Consider the following 27682-nt stretch of genomic DNA (forward strand, 5'->3'; position numbering starts at 1 on the left):
GTTTCTTGAATGATGGAATGACAGACAGTTCTTAAAATGATTTCTGAAGGTTTATAAATTGAACAGTAGTATATGCCTATATCTCAAAAGTACCTATGTTTTTAATATAAACCAGTTAATGAATCAACTAAAGGAATACTGCCTCTTGCAAAATTAGCAGTGAGTTTGTGCTGATCATAATGTTTTGTGAATCATTGGCTTGAATAATTAGAAATATAAAATAATAAAAAAAAACTTTATTTCCATCTGTCTTTCAGATAATTCCTGTGGGGAAAGGCACATGTATTATCATGATTATATTAATTTAACATACAGTACTCTATTTTAGATTCTTAAGGGAAACTACTACTTTTATATTTTATATACTTATTATATTGGTGTGCTTGAACACATTCATCTCAAACTATCCCCGAGTTATTCCTTTCTCAGTATGGCCACAGCCATATCACCCTGCAGTGTCTACACCGGACACAAACAGCCCAGCGTCAAAATACAATAGAACCTATTATGCTGTCTACAGTGCATGCGGCATAACAAATTCCCAACAGTAAACTGCTGCTGCGTTCTATTTATGACGTACTGACACGTTTATGATGTATTTATGACGTTTATGACGTACTGACCCCCCACCCCCCACCCCTTCAGACATAATTAAGGTGATTTCTCACATGTAATTTATTTACTTGTCCAACTACCGTATTTTTAGGTTTATAAGTCGAACCTAAGTATAAGTCGCATCAGTTCAAAAATACGTCATGACAAGGAAAAAAACATATATAAGTCGCACTGCACTGGACTATAAGTCGCATTTATTTAGAACCAAGGGAAAACATTACCATCTACAGCCGCGAGAGGGCGCTCTATGTTTTCAGTGTAAACTACAGGAGCACTGAGCAGCATAGAGCGCCCTCTCGCGGCTGTAGACGGTAATTTTTTAACTTTAACTTCAATGGTAAACAGGGAGAGTACAGTCAATCGCTTCTGTGTCATTGTCGTCCTGAGCTCATTCTTCACTCGTTTAAAAAAAAAAAACTTTCGATCCCTGGAACATTTTGAATTTTAGCTAAATGTCTAGCGTCCTTGTCTGTCTTTAACTTTCTTTTTGTAAAACCACTTAATTGACGTCTGTCCAAAAAAATTACACATTTGCGCGTACTTGTTGTGGACCAACTCAACTCTGACAGATTGGGGACGGAAGGGGGGGACTGATAGTGGTCATGTAATCTTTATTTATTTAAATTTATTATTATTATTATTGTTGTTAAGTTAGTGTTCATAAACGAGTTATGTATGGTCTTTCAAGAATTTCAAGTTAATAATAAAACAATTTACGAAAAATATTTTTGAAGTCATGGGGTGCCCCCCTAGTTGTTGTGAATGGTTGGTGCCCCTGGGCACTGGCCCAAGTGCCCTTATGGATAATCCGGCTCTGAGTGCAGCGCACTGAAAAATACATCTACATTAATTCACTAATAAAACAGCTTTTCCCAAAGTGCTGAAGTGCCTTTCAGTCAAATTTTAGTCGAATTATTGAAGAGAAAAAGCAGACCATTTTTAACCAAGAGCGACTACATCAAATTATGAATGCAATGCATGTTCTTCCAAGCTTCTTATAAGCTGCCTTCTGCCAGGAACATGAATTGCAAATGCTAATGTAAATATATAAATAAATTCAAATGGATCCGTGTATTTATTTGTTAGTGTATGTCAAATACACATTAATCTCCAACAGCAAGTGACAAATTTTACCTTCAGTATTCTTTCATGGTCTCCACTACAGAGTGAGTTAAGGGACGTCTTGAAGGTCTTCCATGCGGGGTTGAGGTTATTCATGACGGTCTATGTGCAGAGGGGGATAGAGAGTGATTCAGTTTCAGTCAAGCACTATCACAAAGAGATCTTAGAGAGAAATGGTTTTCTTACCTCTGTTCTGTGCACTAGTTGCTGAGTATTGTCATCATTTACCCTGTAGATCTCTAAGAATGGATCTGACTTGCTGAAAAAATCCTGAGGGAATAACAAACACAGCGATCAGTTGATAGCATCACAAACAAAAGTGATTCTGGAGAATTTGTACATTCCATAATATGCATGATGCATCTAATGTACATTCATTTAGCCCAGCAGCATCACCACGTGAAACATAATTTTTTAGCAACCCACTGTTTGTAACATCTGTTTACTCGCTTTCACAATACTATTATATATAAATATTCCATACTCAGGCCAATCCATTTAAACTGCAGTTGCGGATCCTGTTATAAGCGATATAAGTAACCGGCTAGGATAAGCATTCCATAAGGGTGTTCTTAGACATATACACCATTCTTTCCTGGGATTGCAACTGCTCTAAATTCTACCCGTCTCTTTCATTGAAAATGAATTGTGTCCTTGCTGGTAACTTTTTTCCAAACAGCTTTCTGTGCTCTCACCATCAGCTGCCCCATCCCACCTCTGCTGCTATCTGTCTGCTCAGGGGTCTCCTCACCTGATCAAAGCTTAATATGGTGGGGGATGGATATTACATTACTAGCACTTTACAATATAGGCCAAGATGATCAAGCCACTAAAATTACATGATAGATGCTATCAAATGCAACCCTGTTTCCTAGTTTATTTTAAATTATTTTATTATTTTTCAGAAACATGAAGACTCCTTTGGTCTAAATCTCTTCCTTTATTTGACCACCAAGGTGCTTCAAAAAAAAAATCACAAATGTTGCCTTTACAACATATAAACTGCTATTTAAAACTTATTATTATCATATTATCACATGCCTCTCATTAATATTGACTGCTCAAAAATAGCATACAGCTATCGAATATTTGTAATAAATGATAGCTTCCTTACATACAATATCATCAAAATCTTAATCTATGTATACACTATATTGCCAAAAGTACTGGGAGTTTTATAGTTTATATATCGAGAGAGAGTGTATATATATATATAGAGAGAGAGAGAAAGAGAGAGAGAGAGAGAGAGAGAGAGAGAGAGAGAGAGAGAGAGAAAGAGAGTAAGTAACATACCATGAAATACTCATGCAAAATCATAGTTCTAAAGAATTATAATGAAAGGACATATCAACGAACCCATAAATATTTCACTTCTTTATACTACTCTCAGCACTTGAGAAGTAGGTTAATCCTATATCACATGAAATATGCATATACATGTCCCTTTATCACACTTGTAATACTGTAGATTGTATAAATCTTAAACTGCAAAACTTATTATTATCTGCTGACAATAAGAAACTAGTATGCCTTTTGTGAAGTTTCCCACAGTTGCAGATTTTCCTCAGTTAATTATGCCTATAAAACACTTCTCCTCAGAGGACAGCGATCAAAACTGCACTGAATTACCAGGAGCCATTTTCAGGACTTTCAGATCTTTCCAAACAACTTTAACACATAAAAAGAGCCACATGCCCAGAAGAGTCAGAACACATCACTCGCAGCTTAGCATTCAAAGATGTCATCTACTAAAGTAATGTTTTCCTAAATGCTTGTAGTCATTAAAACAAAGTTTCAGACATGGAAAAGAAACAGCAACTTATCAAAAGTTATCAGAGAATCTTGACAGCCTGGGTCTCTCATCTCTCCTCCAGTCTAAAAGCTTAATCAAAGTTTTAATTACTCAGACGCCAAGGATATGATTTTCAATGAAGGATTATGACTTAGGAGAAGAAAAGTGACTGATAAGGAGGCTTTCCTGTTCTACCCTTTGACGCCGTGTCAAGCAGCAGTATGAGACGTCTGTGTGAAACTGAGACACTCCTGTGGATCATTTGTTATGCTTGTATTATTCCCTCTTATTAATATTAGTCCCATGTAATTACCCTGCTGACAAGAGCTGATAGTTTCCCACAGGAATAGTACTCTCTCTATCTTTCCCTCTCTGTCTTTTTCTTTCTCAACTGTCTGACCGCATTTCCGAGTATGGGGATTCATCAAGCCTGAAGTTTATTTTTAACAGCATCCCTGATCATTTGTGATCACAACCGTTTCAGTGGCTCATTTCAAAGTCCTCTGTTGATCGACTCACAATGTAATGCAAACTTGGCCATGAGGTGTTTTTGAATGATGGGTGAGATTTGACACATGACAGCAAACCCAAGTCCCAGTGCAAGAGAACAGAAAACGGTTGTTGTTCATTTCATGTGTTAAATTCTTAAAAGCACAGACACAAAAAAATGACTTTTTAAATCTAGAGATGGTAAAAAGTTGTAAAAAAATCATGATGCAAAAAAATCTAATTATGTGCTACAATTCAAAATTTGGGGGTCAGTAAGATTGCTCATCAAGGATGCATTTATTTGATCAAAAATACAATAAAACATAAATATTTAGTGAAATATAAAAATAAATTAAAGAACTTTTCTATTTTAATATAGTTTAATATGTATTCTTGTGTTGGCAAAGCTGAATTGCAAAGCAGCAGCCATGACAGTATTCAGTGTCACATGATCCTTCAGAAACATTTTTTGATTATTATCAATGTTTAAAACAGCTGTTTGACAATATTTTTGTGAAAATTATACTATAATTATAGACTCTTTGATTAATAGAGAGTTCAAAAGAACAGCATTTATTTGAAATAGAAGTACAGGAATCTTTTACTTGTCCATTTAATGCACTGTTGCTGAATAAATACATTAATTTCTTTAAATAAAAATAATAATAAACTTACTGACTCCAAACTTTTGAACAGTAGGAAAGGGATAGGAAAGAAAAAGTTCACCAAATTTGTTTTATTTTGTCATGATTTACTCCCCCTCACGTTGTTCCAAACCTGTACTAGTTCCTTTCTTATGCAGATCACAAAAGAAGATATTTTGAAGAACCAAACAGTTGTTAGTCCCCATTGACTTCCACTGTAGGGAAAGAAATACTGAAGAAGTCAATGGGGACCATTAACTTTTTGATTACCAGCATTCTTCAAAACATCTTCTTTTATGATCAACATAAGAATGAAACTCACACAGGCTTGGTAAATAAATGATGACAAAATTTCATTCTTTGGGTGTACTATCCCTTTAAATTTGTAGTTACATAAGATCATTTTATATTCTAAAGTGCACAGGAGGTCTTCCTACCTTATCATCCAGCTTCCTCGCACTGAATGAGAGTTCGACATAATCGTTATTTCCTGTCAGCTCCTCAGTGGTGATCTGGAGAGATAAAGAGTGATGAATTGTTTTCAGCAGAAGAAAAAACAGAATCAGAAGCTAACCGTGAAGACTGGCATTTGTTTTATAGATCTCATTCTCCTCACTCACTGAGCTTTACATGTTCAACTAATGCTTCTGCGTTCTGTCAGTGTGCATTTACAAACTCCTCAGGCCATTTTTGTATCTGACTGTTTTGGAAGGTTCTTGTGTACTATGAAAAGTTCTTCCATGTTTGCCTGGGTTCAGTACTGGCATTGATCATTCTAAGCACCTCTGTCATATAAAGTGCAAAGCTTTTAAAGGTTAGACCATGAAATGTTTGCCTAAGGCCATTTGCTGGTGTTGTGCACTGCTGGATGTTTGCATAAGTAGAGCGTGAGAGAAAGCAAACAGATAAATTTGGGATTTGGGATAGTGCTCACCATGATGGATGATTTCCCAACTGTGTTGCCCTGTTTAAGCAGGGCTTTGGTGAATTTTCTCTGGGAGACGATCTATTTGGAGAAAAATAAGATATTTAAAGTTGGTCAGAGGCCACCTTGCTTTGATGGACAAAACACACACGAAAAACACAAACATGCACTGAACGCAGCATTTAATAACACCTCAGGGAGAATTTGGCATGTAAACTTCCTAATTACACCATGAAGTCTTATCCACTCCAGATAAGTGCTTCATTATTAGCTGTTAAATATTTATAAATAGGAGGGAGAGCTTTTGGTTTTATTTCCCCTAGAAACTCCGTATGAGTGAGTGTCAACACCTCGCTTTCTCGCATTATTAAACGCAGCTTATTTCAACAATTATGCTCTCCCCTTCCCCCTCCAACCAAAACAGACTGAATTAAAACAAACAACCCAGCTCCTCTGAGAGAAAAGCAGACCTAGAAAGTGGCTTTGATGCAAAAAAATAAACACATGAATATTGAACAAAGTCAACATTTCATACAACTCATACATTTTAAGACTCTAGCAAATTCTTTACTGAAAAACTGCAAATCTTAACCATCTGGCGGAAGATCATGTGTCTGGTTTTCCATTTGCACAAACTGAAGATAAAAGAATAGCATGGCCCATCTGGGCCGGCCGTCCTTCTCACACTGAGCAAGCTACTCAGACATCTCACGTTTCAAAATTCAATCAGCCATAAAATGTCCGGAAATGCTCTTAACAGTTTTGGTCAGCTTATTTAATTAGAAGGCTTCATCTGATTTGGGCACAGTCTTTCCTGACTTGCCAAACTAGAAAAACCATAATAATAATAAGTAGCCCTCTTGAATTTCTATGCTCACTTGGCCCAGTGTGCACTCCATGGCTCCCAGGCAGTCTGCCTCTCTCATGCCATTATGACTACTACTGATGTCGTAAAGCTCGTAACGTAGTCGCTGGACCTCTTCGAAGTAGAAGTCCAGGGTGAAGACCTTAGAAAACGTGGGATTTAGACAGCTCCGAATCACCTCTGTCCTGTCCACCTGTAAACACACCAGAAAACAAACATCTACTTTATGTTCAGAACAGCACACCACCATACTATAATACTAATATTTCTGCAATAAGTGTACAATGTGCAGAATATAACATTTCTGGATGTATGGAATACAAGAAAGAAAAATCTTTTATATTGGCCACATTTAAAGTGAACAAGAGGGTATACTGCGCATCCCATAATGCAATGCAATTTTTTAAGGTGCAACATCTTTTCGTGACTTGTTATTTGATTTGACTGCCAAAATTTTATTTAAATATTTAAATTTGAGAAAAAAAAAGAAGAAAAGATGATAACTGGATCTTCTGAGATTATTTCTGAGATAATAACTGGATACCATTCACTGAACGAAACATTTGAAACTGTTAAGTTTCAAAACGTTTGAAAATCATTTGTTTTTTCAAACCAGTGATTCAAACAGCAAATTAACATGATTTAATTGGCGACTGGTTTGTAAAAGGTGTTTTTATGCATGTTTGAGTTGAGTTTTTGTTGCATTTACACTGTTCTGTCTAGCAGGATTCATCAACATGGGGCATTTTGAGCTCTCCATACAGTGAATCATTTTGCTAAGCAACTGGTTCAATTGATTCAAAGTTTTGAAAAGCTTTGTTTTTCACGTCACTACAAACATTTTTGTCACATGACCTCAGTGACCATGTTTAGTCTGTATCATGGTGTTAGATCACCTTATTAATGGAACAGTTAATTAATGGAACACCCAAAACATAAAATTGTCTCATTAATTACAGACTTGTATCTTTCGAAATCAGTATAACTTAGCTTCTTCTGTGTAACAATTAAGATCAGAATGTACAAGCTGCACTTTTCCATCCAGTGGGAGTGAATGTAATGACATGAGGTTATCGAACTAAGTCTTTGAAATGTTCATTAGATACTTTTATCACATTTCATTAACTTTTTTGTAATGCACACACTGTACACAAGAATTCTTTTCCAAATACTTTGGCTTGGCTTTGGTTGAGCTGTGTTCAATTTAGTGGATGTTCAGGAGAGTCTCTACATGGGTTAATCATGTTAATTGCTTTCAATAAGGATTTCTAAGGTCAATATCTCATCTCAGGACAAGATGCTTGATTAGGAAGTAAAAAGACATTTGACAAGTGCTAATACTCAGGACCAGATCAACATGGAATCAGTGACCTGAGAAGTGACCTTAAGGAAGTGATCAATTAGTACTGTACGAACCCAATCCATTTCTACTTGTCTTACCATTAACCAGCCAAACCAACTCTAGTTGCTTTTTTTGCGCACTTAGCCTAATGGCTCTCATCAATCCCAACTAAAGCGCATCTAAAGTCCCTTTGGATTGAAACAATCTATTAACTGGCAATTACTAATAGCAGCTGTTGCAAATCATTTTGATACAGAGGATGCAAACAAAAGAAAAACTTAATTTAGGACACTCAGGAGAATATGGTATGCTTAATCATTCTCATAATTCATTCATAATCACCTAAAGTTAACTTTTGTAATGCTCAGTTAAATAAAACCAGTAAATGTAATCAATCTCAGAACAAGAAGATAAAACCATGTCACTGCTAAATCCCTGTTCCTGAAGAATGTATCTGCATCTCACCTTACACAGACACAGAAAAGGGTTCGTTTTATCTGACATCCCTCAGCCGCCTAGTCATGGTTTAGTCTCAGTTGTTTAACTTTCCTCTGGCAGCTCAGAGACTCGGGATTCTGTTCTTTTACATTTCAGTCTGCTCTCTGCAAGGGGTAAACACCAAGCTTGCTTGCTTCCTTTCTGACAGAGAAGATATTTGACCATTTAAAAAGATTCAAATTTCATGTAAATGTTTATCATAATAATGTATTTAATTCGTGTAAAGTGAAGGTTTATTATTAAGTGTGTACTGTATATGAACTGTTATGAATTGTAAGCTTAACAACAAAAAATTTGTTTATATGAAAATTTAAATTTGCCATCAAAAGCCATCCAAGATGTACAATGAGTTGCATCCAAGATGTACAATGTTGCTTCATGCTTCATTATGGATTAGTATTTTCACCAGAAGTGACAGTTATAACCTAAATTAAGTGATTTGTTTCAGGATTTGTGTTTGCGTTCACACAGAAGGCGACCCGGCAATTTTCTGGGACCAATGTGCAGTGTGAAAGGGGGTTTAGAAACATGCAGCTTTTCACTTCACAAGATGTTAATTAATGGGCTGGTGTCGTGTGGATTGTTGTGTTGTTTTTATCATCTGTCTGGACTGGAGAGGATTCAATGGTGAGCAAATTATGTAATGATGAATAAACAAGCTCATATATATCTTAGATGGCCTGATGGTGTTCCAGGTTCTAAATTACAACTCAAGCTTTATTTTTATATATATATTTTCTTGAAAATATTCTTCAAATAAATAACTTCAGCATTAAAATGGTCAATGTATATAACCTAAGGCTTCCCATTTAATTTGCACCAACCATCTGGAGACACCACCATTTCTCTTCATTAAGGTCTATAAATATTTGCCTGACTCTTCCAGCTGTTTGCTCTTTTTATTTACAGGGGCTTCCTCAGGGCAGCTGACGCTGTTTTATTGGGAAAGTTGCATGGGCCATCTACTCAGAATTCACCTGGAGGGAATAAACATCAATCGGGGTGGCATGGACCCCGAAGCAGCTGTTTATTTCTGCTGCTGAATATGCAAATAAATCTCACTCATCAAAGGGAAAATAGTACAGTTCTGATGATGCTTAATATACATCCGTTCTCTGTCTAATTGTTGTTTGTACAGGGATTATTCTGACACTGCTATCAGGGAACATCTGCTCTGTTGTACATCAGACAACTTGTTAACCTCTCAGAACGTGCCTTGTGATTATTCATCAGAAAAGAACTAATTGCCTCTATTTTGTGACATATTGTCTATTAAAAGAAAGTAAACATTTAAAGATCATGTTAAGCAAACCGAAAAAACAGGCTGGAATCACACATGAGCTATAAGAGGATTGGCAGACATGTAAACCTTAACAAACATAATCAAAGTAATTAAGTAAAATGAATTAAGTCATCTTTTACGATGCGCAAATACACTAGCTGTAAGCAGATGTACCTCAGTTTTGTTAATCAATTAACCATAAATTAGTATATTTTTGTCGAAAAACACTACTTAGGTTGAAATACCTATTTGTGAAAAAGCTAAATAGCAGATAATTAATCTAATTTCATTAAAAAGTACAGACAAAAATTTTATTGATAGCAAATGAAATGCACACTAAATTGCTAAAAATTGACTTTCATAAAAAATCACTAAGCAATATTGCAAAACACAAACTGACACAAGGTGAACTACTACCTCTGTTATTCAATCAAGCACAATAATGTCAATAGTGTCAGAATGGCCAAAAATTGACCAGTCGTTTCATCGCTCACTGATAACAAATCAGCCCTTACAGGATTTTTCCTCAGGCAAATAAAAATGTGACCTGGAACCAGAAAAGCAGAGCCATCCCAAGCCAAGGCTTGCATTCGTGGATCCTCCATCACACTCCCATTCACATCAACAAGCAGATCCCACATGACAATTTCTGGCAAGAGAAGTCTGGACAAGCCAGCTTTTCAAAAAAGACATGTGTCCACTCAGGCTTAGAAAAGTCCCTTTATGCCTGCATAAACAGGGCCCTGAGTTAATAACTACACTTGACTGACAGTTTTTTGGCTGTGAGAGCAGAGCAGTCCAATAGAGCTCTGGAGATACCAATAAATATTCAAGACACCATTGTTGGAAATGCTTCTTGTCATTCAGCTCTACTTCATTGGAGCTGCTCAGATGGTGATTTATATCAATATGTTGATTATACAATTATTGTCAGTGTTGGTGAGTAACTAGTTACATGTAACGGCGTTACGTAATTTAATTACAAAATAAATGTAACAGTAATCAGTTACAGTTACTAAGAAAAAATGAATAATTAAATTACAGTTACATATTAAAATTGTAACGATTACAAAGAGGATTACATTTGAATATTTACACACATCCACATACAGCTTATTTCTTTCCCAAAGTGCACTAAGACATATGGCCCATAATATCCGAGACGCGGAAAACACATTCGTAGAATCCAGTCATAAAAATGGAATTCAGCCTATAACGCGGACGCAATATGCCACATATTGGACGAATAATGGACCAATAAATCAAAAAGTAGGTCAGTACACTTGAATCAAAACCCGATATGGACTGATGTCTGTGAATATTAAGCCGCAAAAAGACTGAATATGAATCCTGCACGTTCTGCGTGTCTGTGGAAATCAGGCAGCAGCACATTGCTCACACTCACTCAAAATACTGTATAAACGACGTCATTATTATCTTTTGTAATGTTACAGTAGTAAGTTAGCAGACAAATCATCATATTTTATCATAGGTTTAGGGGGAGCTAGTGCATACAAAAACACAACCCTTAGGAAAATTAATGTAGCCTATGGTATGGCACTAAAATGGTTTAACTATGGAATTTGTAGTAAAAATAAATACAAGTGGTAATTCATTTGCCAAAAAAACAAAATTGCACTTACAAAACATGGTAAAAGTCAAATAAAAATCTTCAGTATTAAAGTCATGAGAGGATGGATGGATAATGGAAGTGAAGGTGCAGTTCAGGAGAGAACTCTTAATTACGTTGCAAGTCCCCCAACCTAAGGATTCAATCATCATATCATATACAAAGAGACAGCAGTGTTTCAAAAAGACACCAATGTTTCAGGAGTTTAGTACACAAAATAGGACACATGCTTATTAGATAACCATATTTGAGTTGATGTATATGCTTTTATTTTTTTATTAACCATTTTTCCCCAAACCATTGTTAGATGCAGTTAGATGCCTGTAGTTATGCAAAGATTTGGATTCAAAAACAGTATCTATAAACTATTTCTTTATTCAGGTGATGAAGGATGGTGAAAGTCTGACAGTATTGAGCACTACTTTAAGGTTAAACCTGCATGGTGTAAAATGGTTGAAGATGATTAAAAGTTGCAAATTAACATTCATTAGAAATTTAAAAGTTATTAAAAGTCATCAAAATGTACTCAAAAGTAATTAGTTACATTACTTTATTAAAGTAATTAAAAAAGTTACACTACTATTACATTTTAAACAGGGTAACTTGTAATCTGTAACCTATTACATTTCCAAAGTAACCTTCCCAACACTGATTATGGTTTAAGGCAGTAGTTCAATCACAAATATGAACTTCGTATGATTCTGGAGAATCAAATACTCACCATAATTTTGTTTTACTTTTTTTAGATGAAATTACTTTTAAAAGTTAATTTATAACATCTCTATATAACTATATATGTATGTATGTTCAGTGCTGTGAAAGGGTTTTTGAGCCCTTCCTGTTTTCAAACTTATTTGCATATTTGTCACACTTAAAAGATTCATATCATAAAACAAATTTTTATATTACACAACGATAAGGCTGTCCAAACCTATCTGTGACTAAGTCATGAATTAAATCATGAAAGAACTGTAATTTAACCACATTATCTTAGTTAAATTTCACTAGCCCCACCCAGGCCTGATTACTGCCACACCTGTCGAATCAGGAAATCAAGTTCTATTTAAGTATTATCTTTGTGCAATATTAAAATTAGTTTGATCTGAATATTTTAAGTGTGACGAATATGCAAAAAAATAAAAACAGTAAGGGGGCAAAAACCTTTTCACAGCTGTGTGTGTGTATAAATATGCATTCTTACAATTTAAAATAACTGTAGTGTATGGTGTCTTTTTATATATGTTATTAATGTTAAAATATCTATGTTCTATTTTACAATTTAATCTTGTGATGCAAATTTGGTGTAACATGATTTTTTAAAAATCATTTTAATGTGCTGATTTGGTGTTTATGAAACACTTCTTATCATGATCAATTTTGAAAACAGTTGTACTACTTATTTTTTTAGGAAACCAGGATCAGTTTTTTTTTTTCAAGATTTTTTGAAGAATAAGGAAAAAAATCTTTACTGACATTATTATTTGAAACTTATAATTTTATAAACACATTTCCATTTATTCCTCTGTTAAATCGTATGTACTATTTGAGCAGAAAAGCTGTAATTTTGCAGTCATTTTAGAGTTTGATAAAGTATGATATTCTGTTGTCATTGCAACAAAGTTAAACAATTTAATAGAACTTTACACAAAAAGTTTAGTAAGCACTTTTAATGCTAATATTCATATTGTTTTCTTTGTGTGGCTTTTAAAAGAGTGAATATGACAAATGCTGGCAGGTGAGCATAAAGGGTTAGTTCATCCAAAAATGAAAATTATGTAATTAATAACTCACCCTCATGTCGTTCCAAACCCGTAAGACCTTTGTTTATCTTTAGAACACAGTTTAAGATATTTTAGATTTAGTCCGAGACCTTTCTGTCCCTCCATTGAAAATGTATGTACGATATACTGTCCATGTCCAGAAAGGTAATAAAAACATCATCAAAATTAGTCCATGTGAATTTGTTTAAAGGTGCCATCTTTCATGTCTGGCAAAAAAATCAAGTCATACTCCACATTCTATACCAGATGGGGGCAGTATGCTTCAATAAAGTGAATTGGTCTACTCTAGAGTAACAAACGAGAAACGGCATAGTCTCTATGCTCCGCCCCTACCTTCACAACAACCCTACAGCCATAGCCGAAGCCTAAGAGGACGTTTTGCCTCCAGAGGAACGTTGGGTGATGTCAAGTGATTTTGAAACATGACATCTTCAAGCTTCTCCCCTTCACCTTTACCAGTGAATATGTTCCTATTCGTTTTGTTCATATTACATTTTGAGTTGTATATACACATTATTTGAATTAAATTAATTTGACAGACAGCATTCTGTCAACATCATTGGTCAACATCAGACAGCTGATGTTGACCAAGCTAGCGCCAACCAACGTAACCAGAGCTGCCAACTCTCAAGCATTCACCGTGAGACACACGCAATTGACTCTTTTCACACGCTTTCACGCCACACATCAATTTTCTCACGTACAGAAAAACCACGAAGCAAAGAGGACACGGAGACCAACAGAGTAGACAGAGCAGGTTAGTTATGATATAAAAAAATGGGTAAGTTATAGCTAGCTAATTATCAAACGCAGCTACGGTTAGCCATCGCTAACATTAGCACGTTTATCGAACAGCCTTCGATACATTTTTATGTTATAACTTCCCGAAAAAAATACACAAACATATAAAACAAACTTCTAGCGAAATACTAACAGCATCTAACTTACCAATCCAAAAGAAATGTTGCAAGTTCGGTGTCGAACCTCATTTCTTTCAGGTCCATCAGTTGTCTCCAGCGATTGAAAGCAGTGCCGATGTTTATTTTGGTTCGGCTCCTTTTCTTATCGGATTTGATTTGTGATTCCGAGCGCGGTTGTTTCCCTGTAGCGGGTGGTGGTCTCTTGCCAAGAGCTTCAGTCATCCTTCCGCTCTCTTCCCTGAACTGAAATGAAGTAGTGGGCTGTACTTTCCACACGATTGACATCAGGTTCAAGAATGCCCACAAGCCGTGCGAGTTATTCGTGTATTGCAGGTTGGCTGGTGGTTATGTTTCCCGCATACCGCCTCCCATGGCCGAAACTGGTATTACGACACCTGTCGGGCCGGGGCTAGTAATGCTAATGCTAATTAAGGTTGATATCTCTGCAGCATTATAACTTGACATTTTTTTGATGACATCATCGCCCTTATTTCTTCTCATTCTTTTGATGCGTGTAGGTCATTTTTTGGATATTTTTACATAAATTTTTGCACATGGCACCTTTAAGCATCGAAAATACATTTTGGTCCAAAAATAACAAACGCTGATGACGTATGATGCTGCTGACGCTGCAATAACAAAGATAACACGTCAGCAGGGTCATACGTCATCAGCGTTAATGCAGCATCGTGAACGTGCTCACAACAGACCCGGAAGAGAAGACAATGCTGAATAAAGTCTTTTTTTTTTTTTTTTTGGGACCAAAATGTATTTTTGATGCTTCAACAAATTCTAACTAGGGCTGTCACTTTTAGTTCAAAAATCGATTGCACAATCGATAGGACCAACCAAAAAAGTTTCGGAAATGAAAATAGGGAATCGATTTTAACCAAATATGTACACTATTGATTTTAAAAGAATTAAACAATTAAAAAATATAGGTGTAACAAAACTCACAAACAAGCAGAAAAAGAAAATAAAGAATTCCGACAGTGCAGTATGCGTTGCGAAAGCTAGACAGAAAATACCAGCAATTTTACGCACCTATAAGACCCAGTGACATCGAAAGCGACCTTTTATGCTGCGTTCACACCAAACGCGAATAGAGTGTCTGGCGTGAATGATTTCAATGTTAAGTCAATGTAAAGACGTATTCTGGAGGACTCGTGGCGCGGTAGACGCGAATCCGCCTCATTCGCATTACAGGAATTATCTAGTTACAGGAGATTCTGAGTTATGAAAAGGACTATTGCAAGCTGACAGCGACCGGCTTTTGTGGTGGAGAATTGGCAGTAATACCCCCAACTTGCGCAGCTGTACCTGAGTGTCCCTGGGACATCAGTGCGGTCGGAGCACATCTTCTCAAAAGCTGGACATATATAGTGAATAAAAAACGCTCTGCTCTGGACCCTGAAAATGTTGATCGACTTGTTTTCCTGTCCAATAAATTTTTAATGGCCCTAGCATTTTTGCGCATTTCATTATGCCTGCCTAGTGCCGCCTAGCCTAAGTGTCGGTTACGCTCAATAAAAAAACACACATGGCCTGTTCTCAAGTCCATTTAAAGTTTCATTTTTTGAACAGTTGTTTGAAATGGATTGAATCATTTTTTTAAATAATCGTGGAGATTTTTGAATTGCCTAAATCATAAATGCAGCCGGGTTGAAGCATGCAGTGATGTTTTTCTTTTGTTATGGCAGCCGTCCCCTCTGCACATATATTTTTTCGAGAATGTTGCACTCCTGTTGCTGTTTGTTATTCTGCATGAAACTTCATGCCAATAAATAAGAAATATTGCTGACTTGTGCGTTTCCAGCGCTCTCTTTACATTCGTCCGTTATTTGACGGTGAAAAAGGAAACATCTTTTTTTTTAGACATGGAAAATCGATTTTACAATCGATTCAATGAACACTTTTGTCTTAAAAATCGAAAATGATTTTTTCACAAAAGTGACAACCCTAATTCTAACTGACCCTCTGATGTCACATGGACTACTTTGATGATGTTTTTATTACCTTTCTGGACATGGACAGTATACCATACACACAGTTTCAATGAAGGGACTGAAAGCTCTCGGACTAAATTTAAATTATATCTTAAACTGTGTTCCGAAGATGAACGGAGGTCGTACAGGTTTGGAACGACATGAGGGTGAGTCATAAATGACATCATTTTCATTTTTGGGTGAACTAACCCTTTAATTTACTAATCCCGGAATATGCTTTGAATATGGGCTGGAAATTGCACCAATTACATGTTGTTGTGTAAGCATATTAGCAATGTCTGATCTACTGAAACAGTATGCAAAACAAGCAACTATAAATGTTTTCACACCAGCCTCGCTCCTTGGCCTTTCTTGTGAGTGTGATACACCGGATAGAAGTTTGGCAAGCATGAGCATATTTCATAAGGTTTCATCATATACATTCTCACACATACAAAACACACACACACAAGTCACAAATAGCACTGCCCCAAAGGAGCCTCAACATGTGCAACATCCCCCACACAAGCATCTAATTGTCCCTGGAAACCACATTTACCTTACTTTCCTCATATCTTAGTCAGAACGTGCGGTCTCTGAATGTGCAGCCACCTTCATTCTGCATAGTTAATGAGCTGCTTCTCCTCATTAGCCCACCAGTGTAAGAGAATGGAGGTATTCTCCAGGGCTCATCAGCGTTGCCCCATCTTATGAGAGCAGGGCCCAAGGTGGAGGACCGCAGGGTCCAGCAACAGCTATCATTAACCATTTCAACTGCACACCAGCACCACAAATAAGATGTTTACCCCGCTCTCACATCACCGCTCAGTTTGTTGAACGGCTCAAATAAGGCAAACCTGTTAGAGGAAATGTTGCCTTCATTTAACGATGCAACTGTCCATTTTAAATGAGGCAAAAAGGAAGAGCGACACAACTGAGATCTCGCTTGCTGTCTTTGAACACCTGTGAAGATGGTAAAAGGGTTGGCAGAAAAGGATTTTTCAAAGAGGACGATGAATGGACGGAGGAGGAAGAGACAGAAAGTGTGGCAATCCAAATTCAATGGTTATTTGCATAAAAAAAGCTATAGTCTGAATAGCATACATTGCTCTTACTATTTTTTATTAGATACTATATCTCAATGCAACGCACTCAGATGGGACTATTCACAGTGTGATCAACGAAACAAAAGCAATGCATCACATTTTAAATAAAATTAAATTAAATGTACATAAGATGTGAAAAAAAAGTTCAAAAGTAGTTTTTTTGTTGTTGTTAAAGATATTCATACTTTTATTCAACAAGCATGCATTAACCTGATCAAAAGTAACAGTAAAGACATTAAAAATACAAAAATATTTAGCAGCACAAAAGTTTTCAACATTTGTAATAATAAATGGAGTAAATAAAAGACTGGAGTAATGATGCTGAATATTCAGCTTTGATTCACAGGATTAAATTACATTTTGCAATAGGGCTGGACGACTATGGCCTAAAATCAAAACCTCGATTAATTGAACATTTTACCTCGATTACGATTAATGAACGATTATTTTGTTTCTGTTTTGTTTTTTTGCCCTCATAGTTCACTGACAAGGCTGGTACTGTAAACAGGGCCGTAGCTGGGGTCAGCGGGGCCCCGGTGCAGGTTGTACCAGTGGGCCCTGTTTAAAAGTGTTTAATTTGTATGTTTGTTCTGTTTATTTGTTTGTGCTATTTACACAGTGTTTAAGTTTTTTCAAGTTTGTAAGTGTCCAGGTACAGAAACCGAATAATTAAATGTAAAATAGCACTGTAAAAATTAAACATACAGTCAAACCAAAATTCATTCAGACACCTTCAACATTTCTCACATTATCAGTTTATTTGCTATAGTTTTAAAAAAATGGTAATTAAATATGACAAGAACTCAGAGTTTAACTGTCAGAACAAATTCATCTTGCTAATATAACTTTAATAGAAAGATATGTAATGGATTACAATCAAACAAAACTTCAGACAACAGTCAATACTTTGTTGGCCAATTACCAAGCAATGATTAATTGTGTTCAGTCTGTGGTGTGAAAAGGTTGCATTAGCAATTCCGCGAAGGAGAGCTCAGTTCAGTGTTACTGTCTCTGAGACGCGGCTCTCTCTCCGCGTGCGCACTGAGCACAGCGCACGAGTAACCAGCTGCTCAGTTCAGCTTTTCCGCATCTTGTGTTTGAATGCTTTAAAGTTTTTTGAATGGTTAAATTGGCAAGTGGCAAGGCTTAATAACACGTGAAAATGATGCGCTTTCATGACGACACGCAGCAGCGTTCTGTCAACTGTCCTGAGCATCTTTTTAGACTGGCCTCAGCCAGACGGTTGAGATCAACTAGTAAAATGGATATTTTTCCTATTGAAAGCGCGATCTGACATCATAGCTCACTATCAGCAGTTATTTTATCTATGTTCGTAACATTTCTTATAGATTATTGCTCGGTGTAAGAGATAAATAAAGATCAGATAAAGATAAATTAGCACAGTACCAGTATGAGTGATTGCGTCTGTGAATTAGTCATACCGTCTCTATATTATTGTGAAGCTGTGGGTTGTAAATAGCCTAGTTCCTTCAAAAGTAGAAAAATATGTTATAATAAATTTTGAGATTCTAAGCTACTTTAGTAATAAATCACAGGACAGTGCTGACAACTAGTTTTTGCTTTCCTCTGTGCGTGCGATCTTCACAGCTACTGTTTATATGAGTGTTCATGCCACAATGCAGCTGCGCGAACATGGGAGCTCGAAATAATAATTCCCATCCGACCGTCTAATCACTTGAATGTCCAAACCATAAAAAAAATACAACTGAAAAAGTTTAGTGAAGACGCAAGGCTCACCGCTCGCGCGCCATCACTATGTGTTCACCTCCGTGTTTTGCTCAGTGTTGCCAACTAATTTTCAGAGAAAGTTGCTAAAGGAAGGTTGATTTGATGCTAAAAGTTGCTAAATGACGCTGTGATGTCATTGTGTGATGACGGCACTACGTTATCACTACGCAAAATTGTGTCACTGCATCAAATCTAAGCAAAAATACTTGATATGTTGATTTATATTTTAATTTAAATAATAATAATGCATAATATAATATTAAAATTTTAACAACTGTATTTTTTGAATTGTTGAACACTTACAAATCTTTTGAACAATTTCAGATTTATTTTTTTAGCTTGTATTATTTTTTTAGCTTGTAAACTAGTAAAACTACTACACATTCTGAGCAATAGTTTTAAGTATTGTATTAGTTAGTATGCTACACTCTAAAAATAGGGCAAAATCTATTATGTTAGTATGAAGGAATTTTTCGTATAGATTTTTCACCTGCATTTTTAATTACGCATTGTATTTAGTGTTTTCAGTTTACAATGGATAATGTATAATGTCCTGGAAAAATACTAGTACCTTTTCCATTTTTCTAGATATTGTTCTTGCAATGTGATAAGTGATCAGCAATCACAGTTACAAGCTAACACGGTGTATCGTTAATGAACAATTATTAAATTTGTATTATTATTAATAAATCAAACAATTGCAAACAGCAAGTAACTTGATTTACATGATCTCATCTTTGGTTTCCTCTTTTTGTGTATATTAGATGAAAATATGAGCCTTTTTTATCACTCAAGTCACTTATTAAACGTTGCCGAAAAGTTGCCAAATAAATGTAAAAAATTGCTAAATTTGTTGCTAGGTGCTTTTTGGAAAAAAAGTTGCTAGTGTAGTCTGAAAAGTTGCTAAATCTAGCAACAAAATTGCTGAGTTGGGAACACTGGTTTTGCTTTTTTTGCCACTGACTGGCAGAATCATGTGGCTACACACGCGGTAGTATGCTTTTAAGGGGGAAGTATTAACAGGATTAAAAAACCGAAATAACCGACATGGGAAAATTAAGTCGGTTAGAGGTTCTGAATTTCGGTTTCGATAACTTTTCGATTAAACATCCAGCCCTATTTTGAAATATATATAAATTATTTTAAATTGTAAAAATATTTCACAATATTATTGTTTTTAATGTATTTTTGATCAAATAAATGCCTTGGTGAGCTTAAGAGACTTCTTTCAAAAATATAACAAAATTGTATTGACCCCAAACATTTTAATGATATTGTACATAAAGTAAACATTTATTATGGAGTAGTAACTACTTGTTGACTTATTATTTTTAAATAGTAAATGTAAATGGTATAAGAGACAGTATAGGAGGACGTGACAGACCAATAAAAATCGTATAAAATAGAGTTTTTTAAAATTAAACTCAAATCAAAATTCTGAATATAGCATTTGATATGATTTGTTTACTCTAAAACATGCATGTTTTATATACCTGGAGGATTTATCAAAATTGCTGCCGAGTGAATTTACATGATTTAAAAGGACTTGGGGCAGTATACAAGCAATATTCAGCTACTACAAACAGCCATAGAATTTCTAGCACACTCTCATAATTAACGGATTCAAAGCATTTAGAATTCCTTATAATAAGAATTTAAATTCAAAAAGTTAGTGAGGAAACATGCTGCAATAATATGTCCATATCCAACAGGGAGAAACTTTCAAATTCAAGTTTGATTGTGATAAATTAATGATGGTGAAACAGAGCTCCAAATGCAAAAGAGATGTTCAGCCGCAGTCCATCTTGTAGACATTAAGGACAAAAATATCTTGTATGTGCCCATGAAGGGGTGAAAAAACACAATGGGAACACACAGGGAAAGGACATCTTCCATCACATAACTGACAGATTGTAATCATCAGTGCCTAGATGACCCACGTCTAGCTGCATAACTCTGTCAGCCTTCTATGTTTACTCTTACGCTTCATGAATATTGATATTATTTATTAAATGTCACTGAAGTTGAAGAGCACTGCACCATGATAAGCCACAGCTCCATTTTAGCAAATGCCAAGGTAACCAAAAGTTGAACCGAGAAATGTGCCTCTCACATTCACGAGTACTACACAAAATCTAAAGTGTAAAAGATAAAAAAGAAGCAGTTTACAAGGTAAAAGAAAAGATAGAAAGATGAAGAAAGACAAACCAAGATAAATGTTCACTTTCAGAACAGACATGCCATGGCAAATTAAAGGATCACATATTATCACACACACTTGAACCAATGAACTGATTCTCTTCTCGAGTCAAGAACTGATTGCATCGATTTTCGGATCACCAGTACACTGAACCGAGAACCGTTTCTTTCTGACACATTCGATTTGAGAACTTGAGTTGAGTTGATGATACTGCGCATGCATGAAAATTTTCAAGAGGACTAAAAGCATGTTATATATACCGCTGAATAAAGTAATAATGATTTTTTTTTTTGGACCTAAATATATTTTCGATGCTTCAAAAAATTCTAACTGACCCTCTGATGTCACATGGACTACTTTGATGATGTTTTTCTTACCTTTCTGGACATGGACAGTAGACCGTACACAGTTTCAATGGAGGGACTGAGAGCTCTCGGACTAAATCTTAAATATCTTAAGCTGTGTTCTGAAGATGAACGGAGGTCTCACTGGTTTGGAACGACATGAGGGTGAGTTATTAATGACATAATTTTGATTATTGGGTGAACTAACCCTTTAATGGCTCCAGAAAATTCAGTTTTGTCATCACAAGAATAAATTAAATCTTAAAAAAGATTAAAATGGAAAATGATTATTTTAAAATGTAATAATATTTCACAATATTACTGTTCTTACTGTATGTTTTATAAAATAAATGCAGCCTTTGACTAGTATGTTAGAAAACAACTGTCTAGCCACCACTCAGATTACTCATTTACCCACTTAATAATGCCCTAGCAACAACTTAGGACTCTTTAGCAATGACATATCAACCACAACACACTAGTATAGTTTCACTAGTTTCAGTGTCTCTTCCATTGGCAAACATCACAGTAGTATGCTATTGTGATGTGAGAATCACTACTATGACATCACTACAGCTTGCAGCTACAGACCTACAGTTCTGTCACTCTTTTTACATCGATATCCAATTATTTCAGACCATGAAATCCTTCTTGATCAGTCTGAGTGTAATCTAGATTGCACCCCGAAGGGAGCAATATGGAGATACGCTCTCCTTATTCAACAGGAGTGCTCCCTGCTCCTGTGATTGGCATTCTGGGTAGATGAAAGAACAGCTCCACCTGCCACAGTCATTTAGATGTGCGAGTGAATGCTGTCGCTGACAGTCAAGACTCTCATCTTCAGTTCTGCCTTTTGTCTGATTATTGGTGAGAGCTGACAGCCAGGGAACTGGGATCTGACACGCTGACAGGTCATTATAGCCGTTGGCAATGTAACTTTGGACCCGGACATTTTTGGTGTGTTGCTCAGATAGCATTCATTTTCAGAGAAATTGAGAGGGTGGTGTCAGTTCTCTCAGTGCTATGATTATGAGGTTCTTTGAGTGAAAACACTTTTTTTTATTGGGGTTTCTTACACACATGTAGTGTTTGATAATAAACAAGGATCCCACACCCTCTGACCAATAATTGTATGATCACTGGACAAAATTGTATACAACTGCACTCATGAAGTCAATTTCTAGTCAATAACATATTTTAGACACACTAAAGAAAATTTTCTATAATTAACACAAAAAAGTGATTAGCTTAAAGGTACAATTTTTCACAAAAGAAAAATCTATAATTTTGACCCATACAAATGTATTGTTGGCTATTGCTTCAAATATACCTGTACTACTTATGACTGGATTTGTGCTACAGGGTCACATATATTTGCTAATATATTAAATATTTACATAATAATACATAATATTAAATATTTACATTTAGTATACATTTACATTATAACACTCACTATATGTATGTATATATATATATATATATATATATATATATATATATAATCATGAAAGACACAAAACTGCTACAAAATTCAGTCACACTCTTAAAACAAATGAGCTGCTGTCTCTGAGTAAATAAGCCCGGCTGCAATAATAATAATAATAATAAAAACACGAAAACATGTACAGACACACAGACTGTACAGCAGATGGCTTTTTAAAATGGAGTATGGTTGATCAGACTATCACTTGTCTCCAGTCCATTCCAACTTGCTGTCTGACAGCTAATTTAACTACATTAGGAAAATCTCTCTCTCAGGCAAAGTAATTTCAGGAACATGAATTTTAATGGACAGAAGATTTAAAAAAATAATAATATTGCAAAAACATCTTGAATTGAATGATCACTTCTAGGCATTTCATACCCTAAATGTTTTAAAAGTTGCTTTTAATGGAGAAAGATAAAAACATTACAATGAGAAGTCAGAAAGAAACTGATCACTGAAAAACAAAAAAAGGCCATTTACACGATTTAAATGACACATATTAGACCAAGTTGCACAGGACCAGTGAGCAAAAACCTCTTTAAATGGAGTTGCCATGAAAAATTCGTACTTTCAGCACATTTTCAGGGGCACAACATGGAAACGGCTTGAGTGCATTAGAGGACCTTCACCCCAGAGACTGAGGGCCCATCATGACTTACTGTACACAGTCTGGAGTGCCTTCTTTGTGATTCAGAGCATGGTGGATTTGTGACCATCTCTCTGTTTGATGGTGCTCGAGCTCTGAGCAGCTGCAGTGCTGCAGTGGGCTAATTGCAGGCAGGGTCAGCAGCAGGTCTTTACTCTCTGTGACTGCCGCAGTTTAAAAGCTTGTTCAGGCACACAAGTGCTGTTTCCTGTACTTACGCTCATTCAAGAGCCACCAGCTAAACAAACAAACAAACACTAATCTTGATCAAGGGTCAACAGACACCCACTGCTGATTCTGACATTTCAAAATGCAACACTATTGACAGACAGTATGTTTTTTTTTTATGTTTTTTTTTATAGTAAACCCATTTGCTTTTAAAGTACATCAATGTTCAATATTGTGGTTAGTAACAACTGCATTTCTTATGCTGAAAATAGTTGTGCTGCTCAAAATTTTTGCTGGATATCATAACACATTATTGTGTTACATATTGTGTTCATAAGAAGCATTATGAATGTCTTCTCTGTCGCTTTTGATCAACTTAAGGCATCCTTGCTGAATAAAAGTAGCCTATTCATTTCTTTATTGATCACAAATGTTTGGATGTTAGTGTGAATTTTATATAACCTACTGTATAAAATCTGTTTCTGAACTTTCTCTAACCCAACCCAGTTTTCTGCTCTCACAGCGCCAGATGAATGAGGGATATGCTTGGTAGCAAAATCCAGACCAAATTTAATTAACAATGTCATACTTCAGCTAAAGATTTGATAATGGCTCCCAGTGTACAGTTGGAAAGTGAGAGATGAGCTATCAAACGGAGAGAGAAACGATCACAGAGGGATAATCCACTCAAATTAGATTTAGCCAAAACCCACGGATATGAAATTTAAGTCATTGGGGCACTCAATACAATAGCTTTCATAAGTACCATTTTCAGATAAATGAGTCTGACCCATAATCGCACTGAATACTGGAGGAAACGGGTTAAGAGGTGTGAAGAGAAATGCAATCATGACTGCAGTAAATCAGTGCTTGTGTTTGTTGAGCTAGAAATTTAAATTTGCTTCAGGCAACATCAGAGAAACTAAATATCATGATATTTCTCTCTTAATAAACATTAGCTTATAGCTCATAAACAAGGAGTTTTTAGTCTTTGAAAATGTCTTTGGTTTATTTTATTTTGGTTTATTTTTATTTTACAACATTAAACACAATTTCACAAGAAATCCCATTTAAAATCTCTAATGAATGAGTCTCAGGGCATTTGGATTTGGAAAAATTATAAAAGGCATAATGCAACAAGCTCAGCTATAGTGGACCTTAAAGAACAAACAGTGCAGCTAAACAGAAGACGTTCTTCAAATGTTCTTCATGGCGGGATTTCCAGGAGGAATGAAGAGGTCCTTTGAGAACAGGTACGAAATGTCGCAAAATTAAGATTTTACAGTGTGGTTCCCTTCCGAGACACTCGCACACACTCAAAGAGCAGAATCACCATAAGTGAATATGTGGACGTCTAATGAGATTGAGAGTGGTGAGAACAGATTCCTGCTGGTGAGCTGGCAAAGCCTTCATAACCTGACAGGGAGATTTCTCAGAGAACATGTGCTTCCTGCTTCTCTCGCTCATTCACACACATGCATGCTCTCACACATTCACCAACAAATATATATATATATATATATATATATATATATATATATATATATATATATAGGCAGCTTGTCAAAGATCAAGCATATGCGGGAGCACCGCAGTAAATAAACTATTATGATAACAACTCAACTATACTTAACTGGCAGATTATGAGGCAAAACTGTGGATTTGTGTCATGCCTGAGGTATTTGTGTAGGTTTTAAAATCAATTACACTACACAGAGGCACTATGTTTTCACCTACACACTGAAATTGCCTGTCGGCTGAACCGTTGCGTGGTTGAACAAAAACAAAACCATTAAAACAGGAAACACAAATTAAAAATATCAAAATATTAATAAAAACTTCAATAGTATCTCATATCTCACTTCTCAATTGAAATAAAATAATTATATTATACAAATGCAAGCATGATATTCTTACATTACTGTATATTCACTAACAATTTGAAATATTCAGTAGTTGAATCATTTTGGTAGGGACTTTTCTATACATCCATATCCAAACCTACACTCATGTGTGATGGTGTGGTGTGAAAATGAGTGGAAAATTGGAAGAAAACAGCAAAGGAATGTGTGAAAAAATGCATTGATATGGCCTCCCAAAAGAATTAGAAGACGTAACTAGCTAAAAATTATTTAATTCAGTCACATAACTAGAAATGTAATGCATCCAACTGGAACCACAAATCTTAAACACATAAAACTCAAACCCACCTCCAACCACTGGCCATGGGACTGCATTTTGATGACCACGCAGGGATCCGGCTTGGAGAGGGTATCCCTGTCTGAGATGCCTTTGCAGGCGACCCGCAGCTCTACTTTGGTCAGGCAGGGGCTGTTGAACAGGCCCAGAGAATTGGCTGCAGACTCGTAGATGTCGCTCATGTTTCAGGAAATAAATGTGCTAAGAGGGGGAAAAAAAAATTTTAATCAGATTTTTCTTTTAGCTGTCCGTTTCAAAGTAATGTTATTTATTACAAATATTTTTACAGTTTTAAAATATCACAGATAGAATACAAATGTGTCCAACCAACTTGCAAAATGGATTGCTGTGAACTGTAAACCAGTGATATACAATACAGAAATAAAATAAACAATACTACGTATATACATTTACTTTCAAAGCCACTTGTCTATTCAAAGATGCTAAGTTGATTGACAGTTTAAATGCTTTTGTATTTGCATCACAAAATAAATAGCACCAAGCATTTCTTTACTTCTTTTCTGTTTAAAGAATGCAAATGAATCTGTTTTTTATAAATGAAAATTACGTATCTGCTTATTTCAAAAATTTGCTACATACGTAACAAACCTTAATTTTTCACTGGAATGTAATATGTCTGTGCGTTTATACTGAGACCTATGGGAATCCTATAGACATGGTAATTCATTGAGCTGATGTGTGGGGAAATTTCTAATCAGATTCCCCACCATCCCAATCAGTTACAATATAGAGTGAATCAGCTGAGCTAACTGAAATTACACAGTGTATGTGGAGAGAGAGGGAAAAGAAGAGAGAAATCTGAGCTGATGAATGTATATTGAATGATGGATGGGTGTCTTAATATAAAGAAGGAAAATACCAGAAAGTGCAATAGTAGTAGTGATGCCAGCCTTAGCAGACAAAAGCTCAAATGGTAGAAAACACATCCCTATTTGTAATGTTGTGCTAGTTAATGTCATGTCATAGTTAGTGTATGAAATTGTGGCTGCAACCTTCACAAACAAGTAATCCAGCCAGAAGCAGACCATAAGCGGTAGATCTGACCTGAGAACTGCTCTGTGAAAGAGAACAACTCAATGAAAAGATTATTCTCAGCCAATGCAAAGTCATCCATCACTCCCACTGTATCACACTGACGGCTGACAGCCTCATACATTATAGGTCAGCAGCGATAATACAGAGGTGAGTGGTTCTCTCCCTCTGTGCATATGTGAAAACTTCTCAACATCAACAGCAAACTACGTCATCACTCTTTCATCCTCTGGATGCTATTTTTGAGTGTTTTCTCAGCCAGTTTCCCGTCTATTTCTGTCTCTGTTTTAATGACTCTCACTGAGCCTCTTTATATAGACTTACACAATGTCTGCAGCAGAAATAAAATTTTCGAGAAATCTTCAGCGCTAAATTACACCCATTCATAACACTTGAACTGATTAAAAGTAAATAAATGCTAAATATTGTATGCAGTTAGGGTAAGGCTTTGTTTTTAGCTTGTTTTTAGTCTTTCATCAAAATATAGCACCTAGTTATAAAGCAGCAGTGCACAAGCTGTGACATATTGAGTTCTGGTGCTCATGCAGGTAAACGGAGTTTGAATCTATTTTCTCAGTCCCCCATCTTCGCCCCATCTAGCTAACGTACTTTGAATAAAAATGGCATAAAAATGCCAAAAACAGTAATAGCTTTATTTGCTTTTGGAAAGTCTTGCCTCTTCTGCAAGACCAAGGTTGTGCATGTGTTGAAAAATACTATTAAGTTGAATATAACACATAAAAACCAAAAAGAAAAAGTAAGAAACGCTATTTTGCATAATGAAAATGGTGCTGTTTTTTGCATTTCTAATTAATTCTCACTTTCATAATGTATCCAC

At 35.8% G+C, this 27682-nt stretch overlaps 1 protein-coding gene across 3 annotated transcripts in view; it reads right to left on the reverse strand.

The window, feature by feature from the left end:
* The window catches only part of cpne4a (copine IVa), a 56906-nt gene that overhangs the window by 22010 nt on the left and 7214 nt on the right, over window positions 1-27682 (reverse strand). For 2 of the 3 annotated variants that reach the window (XM_059568309.1, XM_059568310.1), the window contains exons 2-7: window positions 25803-25992; window positions 6466-6645; window positions 5597-5668; window positions 5100-5174; window positions 1924-2007; window positions 1750-1839 (exon numbers count right to left, since the gene is read on the reverse strand). In XM_059568309.1, coding sequence (XP_059424292.1) covers window positions 1750-1839; window positions 1924-2007; window positions 5100-5174; window positions 5597-5668; window positions 6466-6645; window positions 25803-25973 — 672 coding nt within the window. In that variant the 5' untranslated portion in view covers window positions 25974-25992. The remainder of the gene's footprint in view (window positions 1-1749; window positions 1840-1923; window positions 2008-5099; window positions 5175-5596; window positions 5669-6465; window positions 6646-25802; window positions 25993-27682) is intronic. The other variant, XM_059568311.1, reaches the window with a different exon arrangement.

Source organism: Carassius carassius, chromosome 15 (assembly GCF_963082965.1).
Source record: "Carassius carassius chromosome 15, fCarCar2.1, whole genome shotgun sequence".
Taxonomy (NCBI): Eukaryota; Metazoa; Chordata; class Actinopteri; order Cypriniformes; family Cyprinidae; genus Carassius; species Carassius carassius.